The sequence below is a fragment of the Strigops habroptila genome, chromosome 7, assembly GCF_004027225.2.
Source record: "Strigops habroptila isolate Jane chromosome 7, bStrHab1.2.pri, whole genome shotgun sequence".
Classification (NCBI taxonomy): Eukaryota; Metazoa; Chordata; class Aves; order Psittaciformes; family Psittacidae; genus Strigops; species Strigops habroptila.
The window spans coordinates 5,735,116-5,760,746 of NC_044283.2; the positions used below are offsets into that span (position 1 = coordinate 5,735,116).

Sequence of the window (25,631 nt, forward strand, 5' to 3'; positions counted from 1 at the left end):
GAAGGCACCTGGGCACAAAGCTGTGCTTGATTGCTCTCTGCTTATCTAGGATTACATTTTGAGAGCAGCCCTGAGGAGAAAGACTTGGGGGTGCTGGTTGATGAGAAGCTCACCATGACCCTGCTGAAAAAGGGGAGATTTAGGTTGGATATAAGGAAGCAGTTCTTCCCTGTGAGAGTGCTGAGGCGCTGGCACAGGGTGCCGAGAGAAGCTGTGGCTGCCCCATCCCTGGCAGTGTTCAAGGCCACGTTGGACACAGGGGCTTGGAGCAACCTGCTCTAGTGGAAGGTGTCCCTGCCCGTGGCAGGGGGTTGGAACTGGATGAGCTTTAAGGTCTCTTCCAACCCAAACCAGTCTGGGATTCTACATTAGGAGCCCAAGACGCATCTGAAAACAGCCCACAGCAAGAACCAGCAAATGGCTTCTGCAGCATCAGGTTTGCAGGAAGAGATATTCCAGTGTTTCCAGCAAGTTGTACCGAGCACATTGGCTGCCATCCAGCCAACAAGCGCTTCAGAATTAACAGACTAGATGTGCAGGAAGGGGAAGAATTATAGACATAAAAATAGCTCCGTTTTGGTAAAAAAAGGAGCTATAGTCAGATGCACAGGTTATAGACATGCAAATTTTAGACATGTGAATTTAAGACAGTCTTGAGGCAGCTTACAAGTGCTGATTAATCTGTTTAACTTAAAGTATTTACCTTATGTATGAAGAAATCAAGTGCAGAAAGGTGAATCTGGCCTGGGTGAAGGTCTTTTAAGGAGGAAACTACAGCACAACTTAGTCTGAGGATGATCTCCCCCATTGTCCACAAACCAGTTACTTTAAGAACCAAATTACCACCAACTCTGGTGTAACAGCTCTTTATTTCAACGTCTACAACACAAAGAGAGGGCTTGCATTTTGACCTCAGAACCATGCAAAGCACCTACACACTGAGAACAAGATACTGAACGAGTGTCTCTCTCCTGCTACATGTGGAAAATTTAGGCAGGAAGACTCAGTTTTCCTGTGCGTTCTGCTCTATCCTTCCACAAATCAACCAGCTGTGAGGGGTGACAATTTACCTTCATTCCAAATCAGATAGCTTGCCACTGAACAGTGTTCCACGCTGCCCTGCTCAAATATGCTTCTGTAAACTTCATCAAGGACCCAGTTCTGCTCTAGGTTTACCTAGAGACCCCTAGACCAAGCCCCAGACATCTCCAGGTACAGGAACAGACTTTCATCAGAGGTACTGAATTAATGGAGAGCAGAATTTGGCTCAAAGGATGAACGTCTCCTCCATTCAGAGGCCCAGAAAAGGCCCTTATAATGTCCCAGACAGAGGGATGCAGAGACTACCCTCGGCTCAGAGAACTGTCATGTGCACAGAGGACAACCAGACATCCTGAACTATTAAAAACCAGTGGTATAGAAAAATAAAAGGCATAAAATACCGAACCAAAAAGGTTCCAAATAAGGCATCAGCAGGTCCCGACTGGATGTGCTCTTGTTACGTACATCACCCTCCCAGCCAGGGTGGTTAGGAACGATGCATTAGGAGTGTATTTCTGACCTCAGTCACTAAAGCACTACGAGCAACCAGAAGGGTTCAAGTTCTCTTTGAATGAAAAGGAAATAAAAACACCCAAATCACAAACGAAACGAGGAGTATTCTTTTTTGGTTAAGTATTCCTTAGAAAAATCAAATAAAAATGTTAAAGCAATTTGTCGAAACGATTCTTTAAAAAAAGGACAACATTCCTACAAAGTAAAAATATATATATAGAAATAGAATAGATTTTTGTTGCTGTTCTTAAAAAACACAAGAAAACATTCAGCATCACGTCAGTGGATTCTGACCAACTTCCCATCATCCATCCTCTGCAACAACTGCTGCTCATTTAAGGCAAGACGTCAGGTTGGCACCGTTACAGCAGGGGAATCAAAGTGGCTGGAGGTGAAGCAGAGGGGCCTCAGCGAGGCTGCTTCTCCCGCACGCTGACCGAGCCGTCCTCCATGCCGAAGTACACCACCTCTGCCATGTTGATGAAGAGTCCCGTCTCCACCACGCCTGGGAAATGAGAGTTCAAACACTGGTTAATGCCAGAGACACCCCAGTGCCTGGATTCCCCTGCTCTGTCCATGGTTTTGTTTGTTAAAAGGGAGCAGTGCCTTCATCAGAGGTTTGGAGAGAGGTGTCCAACCCAGGTGATGTTGTGCAGGAAGCCCCTGGAAGTCTTTTCTGTGAGGTCATCCCCAAAAGAATCACAAGACCTCAGAGCAGCTTCCAGTGTCTGAAGGGGGCTACAAGGATGCTGGAGAGGGACTCTTCATCAGGGACTGTAGCGATAGGACAAGGGGTGATGGGTTTAAACTTAAACAGGGGAGGTTCAGGTTAGATATAAGGAAGAAGTTCTTTACTGTGAGGGTGCTGAGGCACTGGAACAGGTTGCCCAAAGAAGTTGTAAATGCTCCACCCCTGGCAGTGTTCAAGGCCAGGTTGGACAGAGTCTTGGGTGACATGGCCTAGTGTGAGGTGTCCCTGCCCATGGCAGGGGGTTGGAACTGGATGATCTTCAGGTCCTTTCCAACCCAAACCATTCTGTGATTCTATGATTCTATGACTTGGAGCAACCCGCTCTAGTGTGAGGTGTCCCTGCCCATGGCAGAGAGTTGGAACTGGAGGAGCTTTAAGGTCCCTTCCAACCCAAACCATGCTGTGATTCTATGATTTTCAGCCACCTGATGACCCAGGGGAGCAAAAGGAAGCTACATGCAGCCACAAGCTTACTCTGTCTTTAAACACATCTAAAATCCCAACCTGTTAAAAGAACACCTGGATCACACTTATTTAAATGTTAAGACTCAGCAGATCTAATGCTACCTCTTCAATTTGCAGCCCATTTGCAAATGTACTTCTGGTTGCATTTAATTATGGGGAGCTCCTAACTTCACAGTGATCACTGGGACACAGTCAGGGGCCAGGAAGGTGGGAAGAAATGGAGGACAAGGGCTAGGTGGCCAAAGCCCTGCTATCACCACTGTATTTAGGCTGTCACAGTTCTGCTCCTCTACTTCTGGGTGGAGAAGATGCTCTTTTCCTTTTAGCAGGTCCGCTTCTGAGCAGCAAATGGTGCCGAGATCATCTCCACACCAACATGATGGAACAGGTCCCATCATTTACCTTTCATCTCTCAACCAAAAGAGATTAAAGGAAGAAGTCCTTATAATACACTATATTGCTGCTTTGTGGGGATGTTGAGGTTTGTGCAACAGGATCCCAACCTGTTCCTGCATGCCCTGACAACACTGTCAGTGACGGTAGCTGTCTTATGGACTTCAGGGGCAGGCAGGTATCTGGGATAACTCAAAGATAAAAGATACAACAATATATATGTAAAAGCTGACCAGATTCAAGAGCAGACTTGGCCAAGATAACCAGAAAAGATACCCAGATGTGGCTGAGCCAGTCTATCTGCTGCTCCACTGAGGTCCAGAGAGTTCCAGAGACTTGGATCATCCAGAAGCAGCTCTGACCTGGGCAGCAGGTCTCATGCAAGGCAGGAGTCCTTGCAGAGAGGCTGCTTCACTTGCAAACAGTGCAATTAGCCACTGCTTCTCTCTTGCACAGCAATAACTTAGTAGGATACGCTGCATCCTTACAGCATAGGACTACACAATGGTAATGGGAGGCAGAGCTATAGGCAGCTCCTAGAAAATACTATCACCCAGTATGAACCCTCCCTCCAGCATCCATGAGTGTGCCCATTAAAAGTCCCTCTCTAAATGGACACAAAGAGAGCAAGGAGGAGCACAGGATCGGCGTGCCTAATAGGGAACAGTGTCCCTATGGACCACCCAACATCACTCCAGGTTTTCACCATCATATGGAAATGCCACATGGGTACAGTTGAACTAATTCCGCTGATAGATCTCTCAAGTAGAAGCAGATGTAGGGACCAGTAAGAGGGCAGTAAACACACACACACATAATTCTTCCTATCCAGGGTAGAGCTCCCATGGTTATCCAGCACGGACCAAGCCTTAGCAACTTTGATTTTGTCTTTTTCAGACATTACCTGGTATCATTTTTATGGCAGTGTTCACTTCACCCCATTCATGAACCTTGTCGAACTTCCAGTCCAGGATGAAGTTCCCGTTGTCTGTAACCACAGGACCCTGGGAAGCAAACCCACATGTCACACCATGAGCTCCTTGTCTATTGAGCCCAGCCAGGGACTGTCACAGCCCTCACTGGGACCAGCCATCACCACCACAACCATTTAGAGCATCATCAATGAAGTAAATCAGGACAGTCCACAATAAGCCTGGAAGTAAAACCATCACCCAAGGCTTGTTCCTTAATCTCCTTCATACAGATAATCATGTAGAAGATGGAAATGATGGAATGTCATCACTGCAACAGGGAATCATTTTCCCAAGAGTAAAGCTAGATCAATGTCCTAAAAAGGATGTCACAGGCAACTGAATCCAAAGCAAGACCCCTGTGCCCCAGTGATAAGAGCATGCTGCTGAATGCCGAGGGAAGTTTTGGAGTTGAAGAACTGCTGGATTTCAGCATTCCAGATGTGCCCAGCACTCTCCCAAACCAAACAAAAGGGAAACTTGGGTCTTTTCAACAGACTGGGGCTGAGGACAAGGCGTTTCAGCAGTGCTGAGCAGGGTGTGCAACCACACACACCAGAGGACCAGCATCCTCCAAGTACACGGCTGGTGGTGGAGCAGCACTGATGTGCATACCCCAAGCAAGGCTGGTCTCATGTTCATAGAGAATGACTGGTCTGCCCTTCTCAGGCACCCAAACGCAATCCCTAGAGCCTCTTGGGCTTAGAATCAGTAAAACCAGCCTTCAGGTGTTAACTCCAGCCTTACTGCAGACAGCTCTCCCTTTCCTTTGCCATGCAATGTGGCTGGTGAAACCCTGCTGCCCAAGTGATGGGGCAGTGACAGTGGGGACAAAGCACCTTCAGTTTCAATTTAGTCTGGTTCTATGTGGTACAGAGGAGCCTGGGTCGGAGCATGAGCTGCCCCCTAACTCAAGACCCTCTTTAGCAGCACAGACTGCTCTCTGTCCCCCAACATCCCCACAGAGCAGTGGGTCAGACCTGGGCTGGCAATCCCTCCTCTCCCTGCTCAGGGATGCTTGCTTCAGTAGACGTGAGCTAGAGAGGCTTTCAATGAGCAGCCTGAACACCTGTACATACACTTCATTACCCAAAGTATAATTAGGGGAATTACACATGCCGCTCGTGGGAGTGAAAGCCCAGATTTAATTAGATGAAAGGCCAGACCTCTGGTTTGCCCACGTTCAGATGGCTCTTTGGGGGAAGCTGGGCTGACGAGGGACACTTACTGCTTTGCTAACAGCCATCCGCAGCTCCGCAGCACCTCCGAAGTTTTTGGTCAGGGCTCTGGTGACAGGGACGTAAGCCATGGGGATGACTTCAATAGGAATTCCCTTCTTCCACTGCTCCCCGAGGCTCTCTGATTTTTTCCTGAGGATACAGTTTGAGGTAGGATCAGAGTCAGGCATTACATTGCTAACACCATTATCACATCACCTCTTGCAGACCCCGCAGGCATAACACCCTGAGGGCACAGCAATCCATTCACACGTGTAGGAAGAATCAGTTCAATGTATGACGCTTTGTTAACTTATAAGCCCTGTTTTGACATGTTTTGGACAAGCAGGACTCGAGCTGTTTTTCCTACAGCCCTGCAGCAGTATGTACAGAAAGGGAAATCTATTCTGTGCTGACAATCACTGAGCTCAAAGAGCAAAGCAGCCATTTCCCCACAAGCCCTGCTGACTCCTAAGCAGGCCTGCTGAGCTGAAAATTAAGAAGAAAAGCTAAACTGAATTGCTAAAGCACTGGGAGTCAGGCTCATTTGCACCTATTCCTGCTCCCCTGACCCACTGGAAGGACAACAGTGACCTAACACAGGACTATCTGAATCCTCCCACAGGACAGAGGTGTGATAGACAGTAATATCTTCACCTGTAATCAGCAATAACGATGAAGCATTTTGCATATCCTGCAACTATCTTCTCTTGTGTCAAGCAGCCACTGCAAGGGGGAGAAAATAGAAATAAAATAATCAGAAAACATCAGATTGCTCCTCAAGGTGCCCAATGGCCTTGAAATCCAGTCCCCTCCATCATGCTTTTGCTGGTTTTGGTGCTGCCATTGCCCCACACCAGTGCTCCTTCCCCTGCCCCATCACTTTATCCCCCTCGTCCCTCACACACACTTGGTCAGGAGCCATGTCCCATTGCAGGTGCATGCACAGGGTCCCCTCAGCCTCTCCAGCCCACCCCAGAGACCCTGGCAGGCAGAAAGGGATGCTCAGAGGCCACCCGCCACCAGCACCGTGCACAGGACAGCAAGGCTCACCCGCCACCTTTGATAAGGTTGAGGTCTGAGTCCACTTCATCTGCTCCATCGATGGCAACGTCGAGCTGTAGGGAGAGGAGAAACTTGGTGTGGAAACCCTTCCTGTGCAACACCAAGACACTGCTCTTTGTGCAGCTTAGTCAGGTCCAAGCAGCAGCCAGAAATGCCACTAGAGCTGGGACCACTTTGATGCCAGCCTGACCAGGGATCAGCATCCCAAGGATACCAGCCCACTAAACCACAGGCATGTGAGAACAGGAGAAAGAAAAGCCAAAACCTAATTGCTGGCCTGCAAGGCACATCACTTTAGCTTCTAGTGTTACTTAAGGATGCAAGCAGGGAGCTCATGGGGGAAATCTTGCTGATGGTTCAGCAATACAATATCCCTGTCTCAGCTTGGAAGAGATTCCACCTGGACGAAACCCAACTCGGCAGCCTATTCACTACCTAAAGCATCAAGCAGTAAGACAAGGCTTGGGGAAGAACATAAACTAAGCCAGTTCTCACTCATGCTGCCTCAACTCATGTCCTCAGGGGAGCACAAAGGAGCCTGGTGCTTTAGGAAGGACCAGGTTAGAGGAAGGTCGGGTGAGGTCTCACCTCTGTGGTCCTACTTACCTCTGGATGTCGGTCCAAGTCACTTAGTGTTAAGCCGTTCTGCAGGATCAGCTGACGGGCCTGTGCACCAAGAAGACAGCAAACACCATTTACTGGTGGCAAACACCATTTACTGGTGGCAAACACCATTTGGTGGTGGCAGGAAAGGGAAACAGACTCGTGGTGTCAATCCCTCAGCTGCAGCAAGGATGGAGTCTCTTTGGAAGACCTCCACTGCTCCACCTTGAGCCTGGAGAGGCTGCAGCCAGCAGTGGGAATGCATGGCAAGGAGAAAATGATGCTCCCACACCAGATTAATTTAATTAAAGGAAAACCTTGCTGCTGATTTGAACTAAAATGCTCAATGGTACAACAGAGCTTCTGGGTTCAGGTCTCTGTACTTAAACAGCAGGAGGCCCCATCAGCTTGGTGGGAATCACTTGTATCTAAACGTTAGAGCAGATATGGGGGTTTTGAGTCCTGTGTTGTTTCAGCCTGGATATCGTCCTCCCTCACACACATCCAGCTCCTCTGCTTTCCTTCAGCTGAAAAATGGGAGCAAGAAGATTAAGTATTTACACCATGGTGATGCAGAGCTAACAGTGAAAATACTTTTCATATTGGAAACAAACAAGCAAACAAACAAGGTTATAAAGAGAAATCCAACTCGTGGAAAAAGAGTGGGAAGCCTCTGAAATAGGTACTTGGCAGCTCCAATCTCCTTTTACTGAAGTGGCCGTGTATTTCCCTCTAGTGGCAATACAACACAGAGCACCCACAGTGACTCCACTCAGTTCATCGGTTTAAACAGGGACTCATGGAATTGTTTAGGTTGGGAAAGACCTTTAAGACCATTGAATCCAACCATTAACCTAGGACTGACAAGTTCACCACTAAACCATGTCCCTAAGTGCCACATCTACAAGTCTTTTAAATACTTCCAGGGATGGCGACTCCATCTCTTCACTGGGCAGCCTGTTCCAGTGCTTGACAACCCTTTCTGTGATGAATTTTTTCTTAATATCCAACCTAAACCTCCCCTGGTGCAGCTTGAGGCTGTTTCCTCTTGTCCTGTCACTTGTTAGTTGGGAGAAGAGACCAACACTGGCCTCGGTCCATCCTCCTGTCAGGCAGTTGTAGACAGCGAGAAGGTCCCCCCTGAGCCTTCTCTTCTCCAGGCTGAACCCCCCCAGGTCCCTCAGCCGTTCCTCATCACACTTGTGCTCCAGGCCCTGCACCAGCTCCGGTGCCCTTCTCTGGCCCCGCTCCAGCACCTCAATGTCTCTCTTGCAGTGAGGGGCCCAGAACTGACACAGGATTTGAGGTGCAGCCTCACCAGTGCCCAGCACAGGGGGACAATCACTGCCCTGGTCCTGCTGCCACACTGGTGCTGATCCAGGCCAGGATGCTGGTGGCTTCTTGGCTGCCCGGGCACAAGCTGCTCGTGTTCAGCCAGTTGCTGACCAACACCCCCAGGTCCTTTTCCAGCCACTCTTCCCCAAGCCTGCACCATCGCATGGGGTTGTTGTGACCCAAGGGCAGGACCCAGCCCTGAGTCTTGTTGAACTTCATACAACTGGCCTTGACCCATTGGTCCAGCCTGTCCAGATCCCTCTGTAAAGCCTTCCCACCCTCAAGCAGATCAACACTCCCAGCCAACTTGGTGTCATCTGCAAACTGGCTGAGGGTGCATTCAATCCCCTCCAACAGGAGTTTCAGCTTACAGAACCTTGAATTGATTGGATTTTCTGCATTACAAATCATCACCTGAGTGAGACTCACCACATGCATGGACTCTGCTCAAGCCTGAACTCCCCACCATGCTGTAGCTAGACCAAGAAACCACAGTGCAAAAGCCTGGATCAACAGATTCCCTGTATTTTACCCACTAACACAGTGCATCAGTTGCATGGACTGGCATCCCAGAAACATTAAGACAAGTTAGCAAGGGGTACTGCTGGCAATGAGCTATGACTTGAATCGCTTATGGTGGCATTTCATAGCATGCAGTGTTAATACCCATGGGCTGTGGGCTCTTGACTGTCCACCAGGATTACCCTAAGGACTCACAATATAAAAAGAATAAAAACCAGTGGGTTTCCATTCATTACATGGTGTCCACGAAGAGAGATCTCAGGAATTGAAAGCATTGAAAAACCACTGCGCTGCACATGCAGGCCAGATCCTGAACAGGCTTGGAGTCAGCAGTGTGGGAACAAGGTGGCTTTCTTCAGGCTGTCTGCTTGCAAGGCAATGGAGCAGAGCAGCAGGAACCAAAGCAGAGCTGCCACAGCAGAGGGAAAGAGGTGATAACTGCACAGCACTTGCCAAGAACGGTCTCACTCCGAGCTCTCGGCACACATCCAGGTGAAAAGAAGAAACACAAAAGCCAAGGGACAGATACTTACCCTGGCTCTAGCTTTACTGCTGGTGACGGAATAACCCAACCTGACAACAGGGAAGGGAGGAGAATAAAAGCCCACTGAAACCAATTCTTCCTTGCCAGTGACCTCAGGCAGCCATTTACACCTGTACGTAGCAAAAATAAGATGCTGTTTTGCTGACCTGGGAATGCTTCACTTGGGATTGGTTTGGGTCTAAGAGGTGGCAAAAGACAGGAGGCAGCCCCGTGTATATGGGATATTGGCTCCTACAAGTATATAATCTATCGTTTCTCTTTAAAGCAACCTTTTTGTTTTACTATAGCATTAAACAAACTACCCCAACAATTCAAGGCAGGACAGGCTCCAGCCCACAATCATTACAAGAGCTTTATCACTATTTTCTGTAAGAGCTAATGACTGATCTCAGAGCACTTTCCCCAGGTTCAAACGGGACATGTTATGTCAGGATGGGGATCATTTTAGACATGTCAAAGACAGAGTCTCACCACAGTCTATAGATGCAACAGAAGTACTGATAAAGGTTAACAAAAAAAAGAGTAGTTTTTACTTTTTTGCCTTTTCAGCAGTTTGCATTATACCCCAGTTGGCCACGGGATGTTTGCAACAGCCAGGAAAAGAGTCCCATTGGCCCACACTCTTGCTTAAAGAACATCTGCAGAGTAAGAGGATTTTAGCTTTCCATATGTCCTGGGTTCAGCTGTAGCTGTCATTTTTCTCCTTCTTAGTAGCTGGTGCGGTGCTTAAACCATGACACCATAGAATTGTTTAGGTTGGAAAAGACCTTTAAGACCATTGAGTCCGACCATTGACCCAGCGCTGCCGAGGCCACCACTAAGCTGTGTCACTAAGGGCCACATCTACACATCTTCTAAATTCCCCCAAAGATGTTGACTCCACCACTGCCCCGGGCAGCCTGTTCCAGCGCTTGACAACCCTTTCAGTGAAGCCATTTTTCATGCTATCTAATCTAAACCTCCTCTGGCCCTTCTTGTCGATGGGGGTCCCACTTGCTAATGTCCAGTCAACTGGGACCTCCCCAGTGAGCCAGGACTGCTGATAAATGATGGGAAGTGGCTCAGTGAAGCACTTCCACCAGCTCCCTCAGTACCCTTGGGTGCATCCCATCCAGCCCCATAGATTTGTGTGTGTCCAAGTGGTGTAGCAGGTCACGGACCATTCTCCCTTGGATTATGGGGCTTCATTCTGCTCCCCATCCCTGTCTTCCAGCTCAGGGGGCTGGGTACCCCAAGAACAACTGGTCTTGCTATTAAAGACTGAGGCAAAGAAGGCATTAAGTACCTCAGCCTTTTCCTCATCCTTTGTCACTGTGTTTCCCCCCACATCCCATAAAGGATGGAGATTCTTCTTAGCCCTCCCTGTGTTGCTAATTTATAGGAACATTATTTATTGTCTTTTATGGCAGTAACCAGATTAAATTCTAGTTGGGCTTTAGCTCTTTTAATTTCTCCCTGCATAACCTCACAACATCCTTGTTGTCCTCCTGAGTTTCCTGCCCCTTCTTCCAGAGCTCATAAACTCCCCTTTTCTTCCTGAGTTCCAGCCAAAGCTCTCTGTTCAGGCAGGGTGGTCTCTTCCCTGACGGATCATCTTTTGGCACATGGGGAAAGCTGCTATTGTGCCTTGAGGATTTCCTTCTTGAAGAGCATCCAGCCTTCTGACCTCCTTTGGCTTTCAGGACTGCCAAGAGACTCTGTCAGCCAGGCTCCTAAAGAGGCCAAAGTCACCCCTCCAGAAGTCCTGGTTCTGCTGACCCCGCTCCCTGCTTCTCCAAGAATCAAAAACTCTTATCATTTTGTGATCATTATGCCCAAAACAGCCTCCAATCATCACATCACCCACAAGTCCTTCTCTGTTCACAAACAACAGGTCCAACGGGCGCCTTCCCTCAATGGCTCACTCACCAACCGTGTCTGGAAGTTCTCTTCCACACACAAGGAACCTCCTGGACTGTTTCCCTTCTGCTGTATTGTATTTCCAGCAGACATCTGGTCAGTTGAAGTCCCCCATGAAAACAAGGGCTAGCCATTGTGAGACTTCTCCCAGCTGCTTACAGAGTATTTCGCCTGCCTCTCCATCCTGGTTGCGTGGTCTATAACACACTCCCACCATGATATCTGCCTTGTTGGCCTTCCCCCTGATTCTTACCCATAAACACTCAAACCTATCACCACCATCATTAAGCTCTAGACAACCAAAACACTCTCTAACACACAGGACCACCTCACCACCTCTCCTTCCTTGCCTGTCCCTTCTGAGGGGTTTATAGCCACCCACCGCAGCACTCCAGTTGTGCCAGTCATCCCACCCTGTTTCCATGATGGCAGCTCTGTCATAGCTTTCCTGCTACACCATGGCTTCCAGCTCCTTCTGTTTGTTGCCCATGCTGAGTGCGTTGGTGTAGATACACTTCAGTTGGGCTGTTGATTCCACCCCCTTTTTTGGGGGAAAAGACCCAGTTCCTAAATACCATTCTCAGGGGCTTCTGTGGTTTTTAACATACCAATAACACTTGTGAATTTGCTGCTGCACGGATCTCCATCCCCTCCCTCCACTAAGACTGAAGGACCTCACTAGCACACCGTCCTTCAAACACTGATGTGCTGCCCCCAGGCTTATCTCTACTGAGCCTGGTTTGATCATTTGTCCCTTTAAGTGTAGTTTAAAGCTCTTTCAATGAGCCCTGGTTGCTCCTGCACAAAGATCCTTTTCCCCCTTTGAGTCTGGTGTACCCCATCTGCCACCAGCAGGCCTGGTGTCGTGTGAACCAACCCATGATCATGGTGACAGCAGGCTTGGAGCCGGGCATTGATCTGCTGGCTCTTCCTGTTTCTTCCCTCATCATTCTCTGCAACTGGGAGGGCGGAGGAGAACAATAAGATTTTAGGATAATTCAGGCTCGTCTCTATCCAACCTCCATGTCAAAGCAGGGTCAACCACCAGGTTGCTCAGGGCTTTACCCATTCAGGTCTTTAAAACCTCAAAGGATGCACTCTGCACAACCTGCCTCACTGCCTGATTGCCCTTGAGGTGAAGAAGTTGTGACAAAAGTACAACCCCGAGATCCACACCAGGACCGTGAGAAGGACACATCCCCAATTCCTAGAGTGGGGCATTGCCACCCAGCCTCCAAAACCCCACGCATGGTCCCCACCATGTCACCTCTCCCTGCCCAAAGGGGCTATGGTAACATCTGCTCCTCTGCAGTGTTTTCCCACCTCTGGGAATAGAGGCACAAAGACCAAAGCTAGTTGCCCAAAGACATGGAAGCAGCTCAGAAGCTTCCCCAGCAGCTCTGCATTTCACCACCAAGCCACATTCTCCTTCTCCCTGCAAACCTCTCAAGAGTTGGCTTGGTATGAACCAATTCCTGCAATAGCTGCGCAGCAAAGGAAAGATGAAGCTTATTTCTCTTCTGCAACTGCTTATAAAAGCTGGTTGATGCCTTTCAAATTCCTCCTGAAAACACACCAGCTTGCTATTATTGCTTGCAGCATGCTTTTTACAGCTTTCAGAGCTCGATACAGAATCAAAGGAGACTTAAGTGTCTCCAATGAGTTTTGCATTGAGTCTGGTTCACCACTAAACAGCATTCTTCCACAAGCGGGATGCAGAGCTAGCCACGTACCAACACTGACATGACCAGCGTTACCACACTGGTTTGAAACACACCCCAAAGCACGACAGCATCTCTGCAGCTCAGGTCAAGGTAACACAGCACCATCAACATCAGGTCTATCTGCAGGCTGCATTACAACTGCTTTCACTGGTGCTTTTGGTTAATCACACCACTGTGAGCCACCCCAGAGAGTGGCGTGGTTCCCTCCCACAGCCAAAGGGAAGATCCCTTTTGCTTGCACTAGCAGAAAGCAAAGGAGGAAACCTCTTACCTGGAAAGACGTAGGGATGCAGACAATTGTCAGGTTCTCCTCTTTAACCCGCTCGGCTGTAGGAAAGAGAAGGAGAAGCCTTAGTTTGTTTGTTGCAGAAGGTAAAAACCACACCAACTATCGCTTTAAGAAATCTCAGTTCCGAGCAGCCCCTTTGAATGAATCACTGCGATTACTTGCTTGGCTTGCAAATAACTCAGCCACGCTCGAAACGCAAACAGGTGCCACCCTGCATAGGCTGAGGCTCCGTTTCCACAGTCAGAAGTGTTTAAACACCCACCCTGGCTCAGCCCAAGGCACCACGAGTCATTAACCTTTGTGCCTCCAGCAGCAGAGGAGTCCCGTCAGCAAATGTCACCTGGGAAATTAGCCCCATTCTCCTCTCTCACTCCATTAGACAGGTTTTAGCTCCACTCCTTGTAAACACAGAGCTCCAGCAGCTGTCTGAAAGGTTTTCTGGCTTGTTGCCTTGGGGACATCACATTCATTTATTATAGAACATTTAAATATATGGCAGGGAAAGGACTAATAAAATACAGTATATCATTAAATGGAAGGAAATATTTCCTCCCCCAGGTTAACCTCAAAAGACTAAAATCTATTAGTAAGATATCATTATGGACAAAATGTTATTTTAGTAATTACAATACTTGGGCATAAGCCAGCAGCCCAAGAGTCAGCAGCAGCTCTCACACCACAGCAAGCACACGGGCTACACGATCCTTGTAACGCTGCTGCTGGAAGGGCTGAAGGTGCAATACATGAGGCTGTGTGTTGTTACAAACCCCATCCCAGTGTTAATGCATTCAGTAAACACAAGAAGTCAGAATCTGCAGCCTGGAACAGGCACTCCACTTTAAATACTGTACCCATTTATTCAGAGATTGATTCTGTGTTAGTCAGGAGTGATGGCAATACTGAGCCCAACCCAGAAAGCTGAACCGCAGCTCCCAGACAAGTGTATTACAGACACAATGAGGGGTGAGGTGGATGCCAGGGGCAGGCATAGCACCATCCCTTCTGTTTCCCTGCAAAGCAAAGCACTGTGCTATGCTCAGACCTCAGCCGCACTTGCCCTTGGTGGGTGACACTGCCCAAAGGAGCTGGAGGTGACAAGAGATCTTCCCAACCACGCAGAGCCACCCATGTGGGACACATTGAACACCAAAGAGAGTCCCCTTCTGCATCCAAGCAAGACCCCCGGAACAACAGACCTGATCCTGCACTCCCAACCCACCACAGCATCCACACTGCTCTGGTTTGCATCCAAGTGAAGCAGGACGAGGTACAGCACCTCCACAGGCAGATCTGCGCTAGGGCTGAGAGTGCCCTGCAAAGAGAACTTTAAACCTCTGTAATGAGGCATGAGGATAATTGCCCTCACATTCGCTTTGCAGAAATGCACAGGCTTCGCTTGAATATTGTGCTGAAATGTTCTGAATCACACCTTGAGCAAACCTGCACCTGGGGCAAGCAGGTAAATCTAGCTATAAGGTATGAAAATCGCAGTGGGATTTCACATTCCTTGTTTTTGTTACACCTCAGGAGCACCCTCAATGTGAATAACGTGGATGTGAGCAAACAACGTGAGCTGCATACAAATGGGTTAACGGAAGCAGAGCAGCTGCATGGCCCAAAGCCACAAAGCAAGTCAGGACTGGGGCAGAGCTGGAATGAAATGGAGGAGTTCAGTTCCAGTTTGTGGTGGGTGCCAGAAAAGTGCTTTGTCTGGCTCTATGGGGAGAACAAGTGGTAAATCATTACCTCCTCTGGACTCTCTATGAAACATATTTGGAGAATAAGACCTAGTTTCAGCCTTCAGCTTCAAGGAGGACACAGCAGTCAGTGAACACAGCTGATACATCAGCTCTAAGTCAGCATCCAGATGATTTAACATGGTTTTGAAGTAGCTGGGGCAGCTGGACAAGGGGAGGGATAGGAAGAGGAGCATCCTACCTAATCGATGCACCGCGTGGACTATCGTGGAACCACTTCCAATCCCAAGAACTTGATTGTTCTGCAAATCAAAGAGAGACAGAGAAGAGCTGTTACTGGGGGCTCGGCACAAGGGCTTCCCGCTTTTCCTGGCGGATTCGACATTATAAACACATGCAGTGGAACCTTGCCCAGAGATGCACACTGACACACATCATCTTAGCACGCTGCAGGCAAGGAAGAGAACACACTGTGCCAGCGAGGGCACGACCGCTGTCTGTGGCTAAGGGATTTTAAGCAACTCACCCCCTTATTAAAGCACACTTACTAAATACCACCATGGTCTGAATCTCAGGGTGTTCAATGCACACTCGCTGCTGGTTGCTGGCACTCCATACATCCTCTCCTGCTGGAAAGCTGGGAGTTTCAGACAATACCACAGGGGAAGAAGCTGAAAGAACCTCAAGATAACATCTCCCAAGGAAGCCACACAGTAAAAGCATGGGTTTGCTGCCAACTGTATTGTTAGTAAACAGTACACATGCACCAGCAGCTGCTCCTAGGGAATAAAAACTGCCTATATAAGAGTCCAGCTACACATCTGAAAGATGGGCGAGCCTGGCACTGTGTGCTGAAGAGAATCCTATTTTAACCATAGCTCAGCCCTGGCCTTTCTCTGCTTATGGTGTGGTTTACGAAGGATCACTACTATCTCATCCCTAACACAGGCAAGCTTCTAAAAGGGGCTGCAGGCTAAGGACGGATGGGTTCAACTGCGTTACCTCTCAAGAGGATGCCCTGTCATGTAGATCTCTGTTTATTATCAACTCAGTCTCACTGAGAGCTACTCGCAACCTCTTACACACTTCCCATTCCCAGTGTACTTCCCTTTCTTTGGATGGGAGCCAAAGCTTAAATTGACTTAAGGAGGCCCAATATCACTACAGAGACTCCAGATGAGAAAGACCTGAAGCCAGCCAGAGATGCAGGCACAGAGCTGGTGTGTGTTATCTCTTGGACATTAGACAGGTCTGGAGCTCTTTCTCCATGTGCAGCAAATCCAGAGTTCAGCACCTATGGAAAAAGCCACACCTGCAGCATTTCAACCAGCTAAACTCTTACACAAGCACACAAGCTGGCAAGGTGGAGCTTAACACAGGTCATCCTCCCCTAGGATTAATGATTTCCCTCACTTCCGCAGGTTGAAAGCTCAAAGAAAACACAAGTTCTCCAAACCCAGCACACAACCAGGGACTCGGTTCATATTCCAGCCCTCAGTAACCACTGTGACCCTGCAAAAGACAGGGAAAACGGGAGATGGCTTTCTGCATGCCTGCAATGCTCCCAGTAGAAACCCAATAGCTCCCGAGGTTCCTCAGTTTCACATGCCCCATGGGCAAGCCAAGTGTGGCCAGCCAAGGAAGGGGAAGCAAAGCTGCATGGAGGCTGGCAGGACAGTATCAGTGTTCCCAAGAGACTTGTTTTGACCTGGGAAGAGGCAGTTTCTTCTCTTTGTCCTCATTTCTATAGGGTGGGACAGCTTCTTGGAGCAGCTGGATGGCCAAAGGGGTGGGGAAAGCCTCAGCATCAGGCACCCCACTGTAATAAAGAGGGAAGAGCTCACAAGGGTCCCAGCCCATCGCTGGCAATAAACTTTAAGGTATTTATCAGTGATAACAGAATCACAGAATCAGCTGGGTTGGGAAAAACGTTTAAGATCATCAAGTCCAACATTACCCCAGCACTGCCAAGGCCACCACTAACCCATGGCACTGAGGGCTTTGTCTATATGGTGTGTGAACACTTCCAGGGATGGTGACTCCAGCCCTGCCCTGGGCAGCCTGTTCCAGTGCCTGAGCACCCTTTGGGGAACAAATTCTTCCTAATATCCGATCTAAATCTCCTCTGGTGCAGAAGAGACCATTACCTCTTCTCCCATCACTTGTTACTGGGGAGCAGAGACCAGCCCCCTCCTGGCTCCATCTTCCTGTCAGATAGTTGTGATGAGGGGAGAAGTGCCCTCCCTTAGGTGGTGGCAAGATCTGGGTTTCCCAGATGAACAGCTTAAGCCAGTCTAAACGGCTGGTGTTACAAGCCCTGCCTTACCGCAGCTCTCACATCTCCCTCCTCAGCTCCAACCTAGCCAGATCAGCGGCAAAACGAGCCCAAAACATCCACCTTCAAAAACAGGGGCAGGACAAACAGTGGGGAGAAGCAGAGCACAGGGTCAGCATGCAAGGGGCAGGTCCAGCTCACAGCACTGAGAAGCAGCACCCAATGCAAAGGAAAAAGACATTTCAGGTTGTTTTACTAAAACCCCAGCAAACAAAACCAAGGCACCGAGGCACAGCATAGCTGAGGACCCCTGTATGGACTCCATGAGTGGAGCAGCAACCACAGCACTTCCTCAGCTAACCAAAGGGTCTAGAGATGCTGCTTAACGTTACAGATGCGGGCAAAGCAATGCACATGGAGAGCATATCAGCAGCACCACAGGGGCTGGTGGGTCCAGCGTAAGTTTACTCAAAGAGCAGGAGATAAATACAATGCAAAGCCCAAAGTTTCTTCTTATAAATGCTTAGTCCACCCGTCTTTTCACTTCTAACAAAGACGCTCACAGGGCCAGGGCCTCCCTTCAGAGCTGATGTATAAATGCAAAGCCAGCTCTCCCCAAGCAGCTTATGGCTTTAAAGCCCCAAGCCCTGTGCCAGCTCCACTCTTCCGAGACGTCACAGCCCCACAGCCCATGACTTCTGAGGCTGGTCACCTCAGTGTCCACTCCAGTAGTGGGGAGCTCTGTGGGTAAACACAACAATCTCTTTTATTATTATTATATTTAATAATACAAAGAGAGGAAAGTTCTTTCCTAATCCCCCCCTCCCCAGCTTTACATCTGCCACAGGCTGCACATGGAGCTGCTGTGCAGGCACAGCTAGGGATGGGTGAGAAGGAGGATGCCAGTACCAAGCCCCCAGTGCCATGGATTTACAGCACCTTAACCTTTATGTTAAGCAGGAGAGATACATCCAGCACAACCGATCCCTAAAGTCACTGATGCCTTCCACACATCCCTGCTATGCAAAGAAGGGAATCTGCAGCTTTGCTTTCAGAGATAACGTTGCTCCCAGCATTAACAGCCAACAACCAAACACAAAGCTATCCATTACAAACAGCAACTGCACCCCAACAGTGCAAAGGGAGACAGGTTTTCTCTGATAGCTGAGCCCACCTAACTCCTTGGTGGTGCCTCCAACCTGCTTCACGATTGCTTCAAGCCAGCTTGCACAAGAAGCATTGCAGTATTACCCCAGATGCTACTTATTTAGAGGGGCACTGAACTTTAATCAGCTGGGACACAGCCAGGAACATTATCCCAAGTTTGCTTGACCATAAAGCAGCACAAAGGCCAGCTATTTCACCAGGAAAAGTCAAAACTGAAGATAACCCAATAAATCAAAGCCGATAACCCACAGTATGGTTGTGCCTTGGCTCCGCACCTTGAGACACGAGTCCTTCCTCTTACAACCCCTCAGTTCGCAACTTTAGGGCTTGTTTTAGGTAAAAAAGGGGATTTTTATGCAACTACCAGTCCATTCTCCAGGCTCCCCCACCCCACAGACTGCCTTTGAGCTCTTTGGCCTGGCACAGGCCACATATACGGCACAGGTCTCACATATATGTAGGTGTGCTCTCTGCAGGCAGGTACAGAGTGCTCCGAGGAAGGAGAGGCTGTAAAACAAGTGTAACATTATGGGACATTGGGGAAGTCACCTCAAGATGCTAACCCAGAAGGGGGAAGCAGGAAGGAAAAGGAAACTTCCCCCCCACACTGCTATAATCAACCTTCCTGGCAGCAACTCTAAGCCAGTTTCATCACTGCTGTTGCAACAGGGCTTGCACAGCAAACACTGCGATAAACCACTGCGTGACTTTAACCGTTGATCTTCCAAGTGCTCACAATCAGGCTGTGCCAAACCTCAAGCAGATCCGGTCCTATTTGATCTTCAAAGGTTTGATTAAAGCCCCTTGCCGCACTTCCCTCCCTGCAGACGACAGGACACGATACCCGGGTGAGAGGCTGTTGCTCTTTGCTTGGGTGCTCAGAAATAGGGTGCAGCACCGGAGCACTCCAGACTTGGGAAAAGGAGATGGACATGGCATTATCCTGAACGTCCAGCACAGCCCAGCTCGCAGGAGTGTGCATGGTGAATGTTTGGAGGTGCAGGACATTGAGCCGGGCAAGGCATGGAGCCACTGCCTGAGAGCTGTGCACGGGGAGAGCACAGCAACGGGAAGGGAAAGCAGTTTTCTCCCTTCTCTCCAAGCTAAAGGATCGCAGTCCAACGTAAAGGAGGAATAGGCTCGGTGGGACCCATCCGTGCACCCCAGGACTGTCCATGCTCCAGGTGGAGGTTGGGTTATGCATGCACCCCATGCACCATGCACTGGAGGTGTCCGTGCAGCCCAAAGTCCAACCATGTATTGGGAGGCTACGAGCACCCCATGGTCACTGCATGCACTGGGGGGGGGTCCCTGCACCCCAGGGTCCATCCATGCACTAGGAGACCCCGTGCACCCTATGGCCGCTCCGTGCACCGGGGGTGTCTCGGCACCCCGGAGCAGCTCCATGCACCCTGGAGTCAGACCGTGCTCCGGTAGGCTCCGTGCACCCCGTGGCCGCTCTGTGCTTTGGGTGTCCCCGCACTCCAGAGCCTGTTCCCGCATCCCGGAACCCATCCGTGCTCCGGGAGGCTCCGTGCGCTTCGCGGCCGCTCTGTGCTTTAGGGGTCCCTGCACTCCAGAGCCTGTGCCTGTACCCCGGGGTCCGTCCGTGCTCCGGGAGGCTCCGTGCACTTCGTGGCCGCTCTATAATTTGGGGGTCCCTTCATCCCGGAACCCGTCAGTGCTCCGGGAAGCTCCGTGTACTCTGTGGCCGCCCCGTGCATTGTCAGGTCCCTGCACCCCAGAACCTATCCGTGCACCCCGTGGCCGCTCGGTGCTTTGGGGTGTCCCTGCACCCCGGAGCCCGCCCGTGCTCTGGGAGGCTCTATGCACCGCGTGTCCGCTCCGTGCATTGCTGAGTCCCTGCACCCCGGAGCCTGTCCCTGCACCCCGGAGCCGCTCCGTGCTCCGGGATGCTCCGTGCGCACCGGGGGTCCGCGCCCCCCCTGTCCCGGGCAGCGGTGGGGTCCGTGCGGTCTCACCTGGACGTGCTTGTCCACTGCCGCGCAGGCAGCCAGCCGCTTGGCCTCCTCTGCCATGGTGCCGCCGAGCCGCCCGCGGGTGAAGCCGCGCCGCCACGGCCCGGCTCGGAGCCTCGCCGGCGGCCGGGCGGCCAGCGCCGTGCTGCGGAGCGGGCCGGGCCGGCCGAGGAGCCGCATGCCGCCGCGGCCCGCCCCCGGGGGGGTCCCGCTCGGGCTGTAGGCCTGGGCCGAGCCGGCTCCCTTCCTCCTCCTCCTTCTCCTCCTCCTCCTGGAGGCTGGGACTTGTAGTGCTGCGCGCTGCGAACTACAGCTCCCACAATGCATGACTGGCCCGCCGCAACACCGGAGCGACGTGTGCTAGTGATGTCTATACGTACATATACACCTATAGCGGGCTGGCCGGGGATGGAGCGGCTGAGGCTTTCCCGTAACGCGCAGAGGAATGGGAAGTGTCCCACCGGGAAGTGCTGAGGAGAAGAGAGGGCGGCTGGGAGAACTGCAGGGCACAGGGAGCTCTGGGATTCACCTGAGCTCTGCGCTTACAGAGGTGTAAGGAAGAGCCTTCCTTGGATGCGTACTCAAACTGTGTGGCACGGTCTGGATCTATAAGGGTTTTTTATGTATGTTGGGGATGAAGAACTGGGGAGCCAAGGACAGCCCCGGCTGGGGGAGACACTGTCACACAAGCAGGAACACTGGTGTGACAAAAGGTGCTGGTCCTCTGACCACAGCGTTGTTCACCACCAGTCACTAGTCCTTCTCTCTCCCCGGAGGAGGGTCTGGATAAAACCCAGTTGAGGTTTTCTGTCCTGGAGCACCTTCCCCTCCTGCCTCACATATTTTCTTCCCTGTGAGGGTGCTGAGGCGCTGGCACAGGGTGCCCAGAGAAGCTGTGGCTGCCCCATCCCTGGCAGTGTTCAAGGCCAGGTTGGACACAGGGGCTTGGAGCAACCTGCTCTAGTGGAAGGTGTCCCTGTCCGTGGCAGGGGATTGGAACTGGATGAGCTTTAAGGTCCAATTCCAACCATTCCATGACTCTTTGATTTTTCTCCCCTCTATCCTGGATTGAAACCGCTGAAACCGCTTCTGAAAAACATGAGAGAGGCAGATCATAGAATCATAGAATCACAGAATGGTTTGGGTTGGAAAGGACCTTAAGATCATGTAATTCCAACTTCCTGCCATGGGCAGGGACACCTCCTGCTGGACCCCTTTGTCCAAGACTCTGTCCTACCTGGCCTTAAACACAACCTGCAGGTCCCTTTGCACCAGCATTTTCAGCCCTGGGATCTATATTAAGACTGTGCACAGTCATCTCAGCTTCTCTGCAGTCCCAGAGCTGCAGGTATTTGCCCCTTACTACTCACTCCAATGTGTAAAGAATAATATTTTCTTCTTTACTATTATTATAACAATTCTTACTTTATTTGCACCACAGAAAAGCCGCTGTTGGCTTCTTTATTTTTAATCCTGTGCATGACTGACTTGTTTTGTTGCCAACCTCGACAATTCTGCCGGGATTTTTAAGGGCTATAAACGTTTCCTTTTGTTTTCACACCAGGCTGTGAACAAAGGGGTGGCAGTTCAACAAAGACTCTGTTATCGTCACCCACCCGGGTTATCTCGGCCTGGCAAGGCCTTACCTTTCTGTACAGAGCAGGTGACTTGCTATTAAGAGCAGCACGTGGTGGCTATAGAGTCATTCAGTGTTTTCTGCCAGCTGGCAACGATCTTTCCTGCAAGTTACACGTTTTAAAGTGTAAATACACACGTCTAGTGGGATGTATATTTGGAAAGAATCAGACCGAAGCGCTGTGTTCTTCCATGGTGCATTAATGGTGAAACTGAATGAGCAGCTGACTGGGTTTGGGGTTATTCCTGCAGTATCCTCAGTGTTTGACCTCTGCCTGAAACAAAAACCAGTCACTGGCATTCCATACGGATTCTGGAAGCCCATCCATACATCTCTTGAATCCCACCAGAGCGGGGAGTGTTATCCCAGAAGTTAAATATGGGCTGATAAACCTGTTTGTACCCTCACGGCAATGGCTGATGGCTTTGGCTTGGAACACACCTTGCAGCGTGTCTGCCCAGACAAACGCAGACATTTCCACTGCTAGATAAGGGGTGTTCTGTTAGTTATGTATCTGAACCTGCTGGTGAGCTGCTGTTCCAGTGAATGCAGGAAAGTTGTTCATTTATGGTGTGCTGAGTCTTGCCTCTGCACAAAAAGGTGGTGCTGGACATGTTAGAAATGATTTTCTTCTAGCTCTGTTCACAAACAGCTCAAAGTCCTTTTGTACAAGCCAGTGTTAGTCCCGTGTCAAAGCCCCTCCGTGAGCCAGCTCTCATCCTCTCTGCTGCTGTACAGAGAGGGTTGTTTGAACCTGCTCTGGTTGAACAGACACCCTCCTTGTCCAACAGGGTGGTAACAGCGAGGTGGTAACCCCAGTGAAGTGCCACGCTGATGGATGGAGCAGCTCGGACCATCAGGCTTCTGAGGGTGGCTGCATGATTCTGCGTGCTGAGTTCTGCATCTGAAGCTGAAATAACACGTTAGGAAATTACTCACTAGCTGAAATAACAGCTTGTTGTTGACAGAAAGGGACAATCCTGCTCTTCACTCCCTTCATCTGCCAGCCACTCTCAGCCTGGGTATGGGGTTTGGCATTCCTGTGCCCCTGTGCTAATTCACCTTGACACACAGACAAAAAACCCCGGTTTCTTCTTGCCAGGTGGGTGAGGTTGAACTGGCTCAGCCAAACTTCACCCATAACATCTCTCTGAAGGGGAGTTCTGTAACTGGCTTGAGCTGCTCTAGTCTAAGACAGCTCTGTCTCCAAAAAGGAGCATTCCCACCACTTACCAAGTTTTCCTGCTACTTCCATGTGTTGGCAGAAAGCTGGGGGTTTTTTTTCTGAAAGGTAAAGCAAGCAGCAAAATCAAGGTCAGTTTTCCTTGCCCTTTCCTGAGGAAGGCAGTAAGATCTGTCAGTTGGGAGTGGGAAGATGTGGGACCATCTGCTGTGGCAGATTTAGCCCAGCTTAAACCTGTTGCAAAAGTGGGTGCTGAGTGAAATCCATGTGAATGCACAGCAGCCTCTTGGGAGTCAGATGTGTTAATCCAGTGAACTGCATGTCTCCCTCGTTTGATAAGGCATGAAACAGCCGAAAAACAACAAGACCTATGAAGGTAAAACTCCACCAACACACTGCTGGAGAAAACAAGTGGAAGGTTGAGTATTCCTAACTAATTTTTCCAGATAATCTCTCTTTTACTTGGCAGTGGTTCTCCAAGCCTGTCATGTCCCAACAATTACATTCTTGCTACCTAATTTTTTTATCCTGCAAACTCCATTCCAATTCAGTGACATTTCTTCTGAGGAACACCCACTTCATAGAATCCTAGAATAGGCTGGGTTGGAAGGGACCTTCAAACTCATCCAGTTCCAACGCCCTGTCACGGGCAGGGACACCTTCCACTAGAGCAGGTTGCTCCAAGCCCTTGTGTCCAACCTGGCCTTGAACACTGCCAGGGATGGGGCAGCCACAGCTTCTCTGGGCACCCTGTGCCAGCGCCTCAGCACCCTCACAGGGAAGAACTTCTGCCTCAGAGCTCATCTCAATCTCCCCTCTGGCAGGTTAAAGCCATTCCCCTTGTCCTGTCCCTACAGGCCCTTGTCCAAAGCCCCTCTCCAGGTTTCCTGTAGGCCCTTTAGGCACTGGAGCTGCTCTGAGGTCTCCCCTTAAGGAACCTTCTCTTCTCCAGGCTGCCCCAGCCCAGCTCTCTCAGCCTGGCTCCAGAGCAGAGCTGCTCCAGTCCTCTGACCATTTTCATGGCCCCCCTCTGGACTCACTCTGACAGGTCTTCACTGCTTGCCTCTGGTTTGATCTGTTGAATGAATTGCTTGGTTTTATTCTGCTTGTGACAAGACATCTGCAGGGGTGCAGGTACGCTAATGTGGCTTTTTGACGGTCTGGATTCTGTCGGGAAAGGCTATAAACGATTGTTTTCCAGGCGACTCTGAGTGGCCCTTGGCACAGGGCAGCCACAAGGTGGCATGCTGGGCTTTGGCTGAGAGCAAGTTATTCAGGAAAAGCAGGCAGATCTGTAGTGGAGTTACATAAAACACCATTCCCATTAACATCCTTCCATCCTGCAAGAACAGGCTTTGATTTCCACATCAATGGCTGGTCAGATTTCAAGTTATTGTCATATGACTGAAATAGATCTCTTATGTCAGTCAAAACAGAGTGGAGAATGTGAGTCATGCTTTGAAAAAGCAGGAAGTTTGGTTTTTGTTGGCACAAATATTTAATACAGAGAGAAAATTATACGGCCGTAGCGCCGTGTTTGTCTTAAGGATTTGTGAATAACATTGTCTATGCCATAGAGAAACGTTTCCAAAATAGAAAAGGAAGAGCTTTTAGGTTACAACGGTTAATCCTTATGCCTCAGCGGTAAGGAATCTAGGAAGAGCCTAGCAGAAGATGTGTACTGTCACAAAAATCTGTTAGAGCCCCCCTGAAATAAAAGGCTGCAATTGGAAGGCTGCTGATCTGGGGGGTGGGAGAAAATGCAAGAAGGTGAGGTAATACTCATGGGTGTGATGGGGACACTTGCACTAGGCTTATTGTTTTGCCTTAAGCATAATAAACCTCCATGAACCAGCAGAAAGGTAGAATCTACTGGTGAAGTATTCCCATATTCTGGAACTTGCTGAGGTCTGTGGTTATTGTGTATTTGTCTCCAAGCCCCTTGGATAACTAGTGGGACTTAAGAGATAAGTTACTGTTAAAAGCATGGCACGGAAGTAGTTTTTCTGCCTGGCCTGTGAATGTAATGGAGTTTAAAGTTTAAGTGTATTAGAGTTACCCTTCAACATGACTGTTGAAAACATTGCTGTGCAAGGAAGCCACCCTGCAAGATGACCTGGAAAGGCTGGAAGAGCAGGATAACATGAGCCAATGGAGTTCAACAAGGACAAGTGCCAGGTCTTGCACCTGAGTAAACCCAATCCCGGAGTGCAGCACAGGCTGGGATCTGCCCTGGGAGCAGCTCTGTGGAAAGAGACCTGGGGGTCCTGGTGGACACCAGCTCGGTGTGAGTGAACACTGTGTGGCTGCTGCAGAGAAATCCAATGGGATGCTGGGGAACATCAACAAGGGCAGCACCAGC

At 49.9% G+C, this 25,631-nt stretch overlaps 1 protein-coding gene across 1 annotated transcript; it reads right to left on the reverse strand.

The window, feature by feature from the left end:
• Positions 1 to 850: 850 nt before the first annotated feature.
• RPIA (ribose 5-phosphate isomerase A) lies at positions 851 to 20,756 on the reverse strand. The gene is made up of 9 exons (XM_030491789.1): positions 20,454 to 20,756; positions 15,271 to 15,331; positions 13,315 to 13,370; positions 7,023 to 7,082; positions 6,405 to 6,469; positions 6,009 to 6,077; positions 5,363 to 5,504; positions 4,068 to 4,167; positions 851 to 2,059 (listed from the first exon to the last, which is right to left on the reverse strand). The coding sequence occupies exons 1-9, from the start codon at positions 20,628 to 20,630 to the stop codon at positions 1,962 to 1,964; spliced, it is 828 nt and encodes a 275-aa protein (XP_030347649.1). The 5' UTR covers positions 20,631 to 20,756; the 3' UTR covers positions 851 to 1,961.
• Between the last annotated feature and the right edge of the window lie 4,875 nt (positions 20,757 to 25,631).